The sequence below is a fragment of the Microcebus murinus genome, chromosome 9 (genome assembly GCF_040939455.1).
Source record: "Microcebus murinus isolate Inina chromosome 9, M.murinus_Inina_mat1.0, whole genome shotgun sequence".
In the NCBI taxonomy this organism is placed as follows: Eukaryota; Metazoa; Chordata; class Mammalia; order Primates; family Cheirogaleidae; genus Microcebus; species Microcebus murinus.
In genome coordinates this window covers 43,305,589-43,312,228 of record NC_134112.1, presented here as the reverse complement: position 1 = coordinate 43,312,228, position 6,640 = coordinate 43,305,589, and the positions used below count along the sequence as shown (strand labels likewise).

Below are 6,640 nucleotides of genomic sequence, written 5' to 3'. Positions count from 1 at the left end.
CCTCTTGACCTAATAACCTCTCAAAAGCCACATCTTCTAATACCATTATCGTTGGGATTAGTTTTCAACTTATGAATTTTGGAGCACACAAACATTTAGACCATAGCAATTATCCATTGGTATAATTTGCATAGAAAAGGTCAGATAAATACTTGATTCTTTCTTTTTTACTTATCTATTTTCAAAATTATGAGTTCGCTTGCATCCTCCAAAGGTGATCCTGGATTTAAATACATGTGATGAATATTAATCCATTGCGATTTTTATTCTAAATAATGTTCTAATTGTCCTATTTTTGGTTAGTGGGAACCTCTTCAATATGCCTCCTGAGTCCTTTTTTTTTTTTTTTTTTACAAATAGGACACTTTATTTGTCATTATTAAAAGTCTGAATTTTAAACAGATTCTTGGACTGGTGGTTCATATCCATCAGCTCGTTCAACTTTAGCGCCTGTCTCATCACCAGTAGCTTTTCCAGAACTACTACCTTCACCATGAAGCTCCATGAGTTTTCCCAATTCAAACTTGGGCTTCTTCAGCATTTTTACTTTTCTAACGAAGACATCATGGAGAGGATAAATAGATTGGCAAGCCTTTTCTATGTCTTTTCCAATGCTGTCTGGAATCAATTTATTGACTACTTCTTTCAAGTCATTTGTCTGCACTTCTCTGGTCATGATTTCCATCATCTTCTTCCGGATTTGGCGGACCTGTTGGTGCTGAGCATAAGAGGTCTTCCGTATCTGATTGTTGCGCTTTTTAGTAAAACCAACACAGAACAGACGAAGCAAATAACCATCGGTAGTCTTGACATCAACGTGAGCTTCGATCATAGTCTGCCATTTTTTAACCATGGAACACATTTTGTCACGGGTAAGGTCCATGCCATGAAAATTAGTCAGACAGTTTTTGCCCTGAACATCTTCAGTAATCAGCTTGAATTTTCTAAATGCAACTTCATCATTTTGCAGATCAGCAAGGCTCACTTCAAACACACGACCCTTGAGGCCATCGGAGGCAATTTTCGTTCCTTGAGTCCTGGTGACTAGTGTTTTCCCAATATTTCTTATATTGAACATAGCAGGTGCCTTCACATCATACCAATCTTTTTTAGAAAATGGATCAACCACTTTCTTCTTGGCTCCCTTTTTGCCGCCTTTCGTAAGGCGCTTGTTCTTGCCGACCGCCATGGTGCTGCTCAGGGAGCCAAAAGGGCCCTGAGTCCTTTTGAAATAACCATAGAAGCATAGAATTCTTGTGATAGTTTACTTGATAGCTATCTCATGAAATGTTCTCAGGTTATCTTGTACATGTATTATCACAGAATCAGCCATTTCTCCAAAGACCCTCTGGTTATTTTTAGAGGAAAATTTTACTTGGAGGCATCAATCTTAATGCATGTATTCATTGATTGAACCAACTCTGGGCATAGACTATTAATATTCTGATAACTTAATTGGTAAGGGTGTTTGCAGTGCTGTTTGAATGATAAGATACTCCTATCTCTTCTGCAATGTATTTAAAATATTATGGCCTTTCTTGGGCCATTATAAGTATCATATTTCATATGGTCATATATTATAGATATACTATTAGAGAACTTCAAAATGTCACCTAAAGCAACTCCAAAATTCAAATGTTGGAGGATGGTCCAACTCTATAATTTATTGCAAATGCCATTGCCAGGTTATGTAGCCCCTTTATGAAATTTATTTAAAACACTGGCAACATCTAGTAATGCTATGAAAAGAGAAGACGAAAGATAAGGTAGTATGGAAGCCGCTGAATATATAAATTACAGAAAGCAGGTTGACATATCAAACTATTTGGGGTGTGGCAAAGCAGTAATTTTAAGCTTTCAGTCTGCCTGCTCCATTTTTTAAGGTAGAGAACATATATATACATATATATACACACATATGTATATTTTTAAGTGTGTATATATGTATATATACATACATACATAGTTGAGAATTATTAAGCTGCCTGATGTTTTGCAGTATCTAAGTCAAGGGAGCATGGGTCTTTATTTTTGCCAATAATATTAAATATTTTATTGCTGCAAAAATTACTAAGTGCTAACTGTACCCTGAATCACTCAGCATACAGCTACTGGAACTCAAAAGGAACAAAAAACACAACCCCAAGTAACACATTCTGGCCAATATTACTGGTTTCCAACCTTCTTCTCTCTGCCTCTTCACCAACATGACCTAGGAAAACATTGAGATTTATCCGAGCGAGGTGATCGTTCTCAGTTCCTTTTCAGGCTGATGCTCATGAGTGACTGGCTGATTCTAAGGTGAAGAATGCTGTGGATCATGAATGGGTTTCCCCAGACTTCTGGCAGTTTAAATCGTGGATTTATCTTCTTCATTCCCTACTGTCCTGTTTCTCCCGGTGAGGTTAGGTGAGGCAGAAGAGCATCTCAGTGGTGCCGAAATCAGCCTGACTGTGGGGATAAGGACAGCCTGCAAATGCAAAGATCTCTGATTCTCCAGGAAACTCACGGCCTAGAAGAAGTGAAAAATCCTGCTATCTAACCACTTACTTGGTAGGATGGGTGCACTGAGAACAGCTTTCAGTTTACCTAGAAAGGATTTTTCCAGTTTTCTATTCTGTTTCCTTGTTTGCTTTTTTGTGTTCTGTTGCACACTTAGATATTTCTCTATTTGCCTTAGTATATTCTAGAGGAGCATTTTATGGTGGGAATATTTTATATAGAACTCAAGCTGATGTAGGTTTGGAAAATAGGATGGGGCAGAAAAGGAGCGAGTGTCTACAATCAGAAAATGAATGAAATGAAAGCAGATGGGAAAAGAAACTGATTAGGGACAAGAGAAGGGAAGGTGCTTGGGAATGGAAGAACGAAGACTGAGGGGGGATTAATCTCCTCCGTAACTTTTTAAAAAATAATAAAATGTATTTATGTATCGCTCATATAATACAAACCTAATACAATTTAATAAGAAATAGGGAAGGTGAGGACAGAGAAAAGAAACTGAAGAAAAAAGAAGAGAGGCAATGGTATCATAACTGAACATGGTAAAACACTTTTGGTGGCAAGGCAGGATGGGAAGCAGTTTGGGGTCAACAAGAACAGTGCAATTACAAAATACTCCACTCATGTAGACATGGCCTAAGTGATGAGGCCAGGAGTAAAACCCAGATTTCCCGATTCCTGGCTGTGGGCCTTATGTATTAAATCATGTTGCCTCTGCTGTCAGATAATCATCTTGCATCTGGAACATAAATACACCAATTCAGATATGCATCTTGATCTTATCATGTGGTTAGCAATCCATGCTGTTATTACTGTCAATAGGACTGCATCCCATTAATACTATGTTCACTTTTTGGCTACAGATCTAGTGGCATAAGGTGAATAATACATTATAGAATGTGGTCAAAGAAAACCACTCTCATTCCAAATACCACAAGACATAAGAGGAAGCTCCTAGGTAGCACTACTGTGAAGAATCTTCAGAAAGCCAAACCTCCATTTACATTGCTTAGATTTCCTTTTTCACATTAATGAGTATTATATGCTACATGGACTGGAGAATTGGTGATCACAATTAGTTATTTGATGCATGATGAGTGATCACCATCAATGCAAGTTTTGATATTGAATCAATGTTAGAATAAACTTTATAGCTTGTGATTTCCCTCTTAATGCTTTGACTTGTCATGCTCAAAATGCTAGATTGACTTAACAATCTAAATTTGTATAATTGTACATTTGTACAATTTGTACATTTGTGTTCATAGCAGCATTACTCACGACAGCCAAAAGGTAGCAGCAACCCAAGTATTCATCAATGGATAAATGGATGCACAAAATGTGGCTTATACTATGGCACATAATGTGCCATATAATAATGGAATATTGTTTAGCCTTAAAGAAGAAAATTCTAGTGCATGCTACAACATGGATGGACCTTGAAGACACTCTGTTAAGTGAAATAAGCCAGACACAAAAGGACAAATATATGACTCCACTTATATGAGCTATCTAGAATGTCAGGCAAATTCATAGAGATAGAAAGTAGAATGGTGGTTGCCAGGTGCTGAAGGAGGGGTGGAAATAAGAAATTAGTGTTTAATGAGTACAGAGTGTCAGTTGGGAAATATGAAAAAATTCTGGAAGTGAATAGTGGTGATGGTTGTACAAAACTAGGCTGAGTGCAGTGGCTCATGCCTGTAATTCTAGCACTCTGGGAGGCTGAGGTGAAAGGACCACTTGAGGCTGGGAGTTTGAGACCAGCCTGAGCAAGAGCAAGATTCCATCTCTACAAAACATAGAAAAATTAGCCAGGTATGGTGGTGTATGCTGGTAGTCCCAGCTACTCAGGAGGTTGAGGCAGGAGGATCTCTTGAGCTCAAGAGTTTGAAGTTGCAGTGAGCTACGATGACTCCATTGTCTGTCTCCAAAAAAAAAAAAAAAAAAGTGAATATACCCACTGAATTGTATACTTAAAAATGGCCAAAATGATAAATTTTATGTTATGTATATATGATCAAAATAAAAAAAAAACCCTAAATACATTTTATCAATCACTTTTAATCTAAATACACTGTATATACCCTTAAGTTGTCCACAGGAAATTTGACTTAGCTATTTCTGATATTGATATTCACATTACAGTAGTTTCTTAGTGCGTGCATAACCTTTGAAGTACAGTTATTTGTTGCATAAGGACAGGGATGTTTTCTGAGGAATGGTTTGCTAGGTGATCTCCCCGTTGTGTAAACATCATCGAGTTTACTTACACAAACCTACTACACACCGAGGATTTATGGTATAGCCTATTGCTTCTAGGCTACAAACCTGTACAGCTTGCTACTGTACTGAATACCACAGGCAATTGTGACACAATGATAAATATTTGTGTATCTAACATATCTAAACATAGAAAAGGTACAGTAAAAATATATTATAATCTTATGGGACCACCATCATATATGTGGTTTGTCATTGACCAAAATGTCATTATGGAGCATATAACTGTGCTTGCTTAAGCAAAAGAAATTGAACCTAATACATCTCAAAAGAGAAACTGGGTATTGGGTCAGAATTCAAATGGTATAATCTGGATTACCACATAGCATACCAGTATAAGAGAAGATAAAATTAATATGTTGTAATTTTGTAATCTATGGTCTGCTTCTGAGCTTTAAGCCTGGAAATGCTATTTTTGAAGTCCAAATGAGAAGTTCTGGAAGTGGTCATTGTGAATAGTTTGGGTATTTCATCTTCCGGCCTGGCTATGAACATCTCTTCTCTGCAATGCTCCTTTGGGATCTTTTCCAGATTAAGAATATTTTTGGATGAAATTATGCCCTGAAAGCTGATTGACACACAGTAACTGGGTAAGCTAGAGCGGCTCTGATGTACAGATTGCCTGTAGCCATTGGAGCCACCACCAGTCTGGGCTTGAACATTATCTTGTGTCTTTGATTCAAGCAAATATCCTAAGTGGAGTCTAATCGCTGCCTCAAAGTGTTACATGAGAAGAGCCGACGACTACCACCTCAGGAATTAGAAAACAAATAGAATCACAGTTCTTAGAGCTTCACTAGTCCTCAAGGGATAATTTGGTGAGTTCCCAATGAATCTCAGATTCATTCAGTCAGCCAGCCAGTCATCCAATTGTTACTAATCACCTGCTGCATATCAGGCACTGTGATGACCCATCTAGTGGGGAGAAAATGACTACAGTAAAAACAATGTAACCAGTTTGTGAGAGGTATAAAATTGTGTAAGGATTCCAAGAAAGATAGATTTTTTTGACTGGGGATTTATGAAAAGTCTTCATGGAAATAGACATTGCAACTAGGTGGGAGTGTGAGAAGGCTACACCGGCAAATACCGTAAGGAGGTACACATGGTGATTGTCCAAGGAATAGCAGCCACACCTGCTGGGCTGAAGCATACAGTACAATTTGGAAGAGGCAATATGGCTAGAGAATTAGGTTGGGACATAATATAGAGCATCACGTTGGAGATTTGGGGAGAATATACAGTTTGTGAAAAAAAAGAAAGATAACAACCAGAAGTACAGCCAGATTTTTACATCAAGGAGCAAACCTAGAGGAGGGGTTGAAAATCAGGGGTAGTGTGGAGAGTGTAAGTAATGGACATGACTCTTTTATTGTCTTCTCTCTGGGTCTCACAGTGGGTCTACTGATGTGAGAATTGCACGTCAAACAGACTGACCATTGCGTTCATAGAACTTTCTTTAAAGCAAGGCCTCTCAAAATTTTAAAAGCCATACAAATCACCCAGGAATCTTGTTACATTTCAGATTCTGATTCAATAGTCTGGGGTGAGGCCCTAGAGTCTGCATTTCTGAAAGGCTTCAAGCTGCTGCTGTCCCTGGGAGGACATTTGGAGTAACTAGGCTTTAAAGTCTGAAGTTCTCACAACCATTTCATCAACTTACTCCCTTATAAAGTGCTGAAAGTATACAACTTTTGGAGACTCTGCTCCTGGGGCCCACAGCCATTTCTACTGTACCCACAACTGCTCAACTGCTCCCTTCCCGCCCTCCCACCCCAGGATCCCCATGGGTTATGGTTCCATGTCTGGAAAATGAACTGGCTTTTGCTAGAACAGATTGGAGAAGGGAGAGCTTGCC

At 38.4% G+C, this 6,640-nt stretch overlaps 1 protein-coding gene across 1 annotated transcript; it reads right to left on the bottom strand.

Annotated features, from left to right (window-relative positions):
• Positions 1 to 334: 334 nt before the first annotated feature.
• LOC105867263 (small ribosomal subunit protein eS1) lies at positions 335 to 1,219 on the bottom strand. Its single transcript, XM_012757106.3, has one exon. It carries the CDS (start codon positions 1,187 to 1,189, stop codon positions 395 to 397), a length of 795 nt encoding a protein of 264 aa, XP_012612560.1. The 5' UTR covers positions 1,190 to 1,219; the 3' UTR covers positions 335 to 394.
• Positions 1,220 to 6,640: the final 5,421 nt, after the last annotated feature.

What these genes read in the sequence shown, in the direction of transcription:
- LOC105867263 (XM_012757106.3), bottom strand. Translation starts at nt 1,189, where the DNA reads ATGGCGGTCGGCAAGAACAAGCGCCTTACGAAAGGCGGCAAAAAGGGA.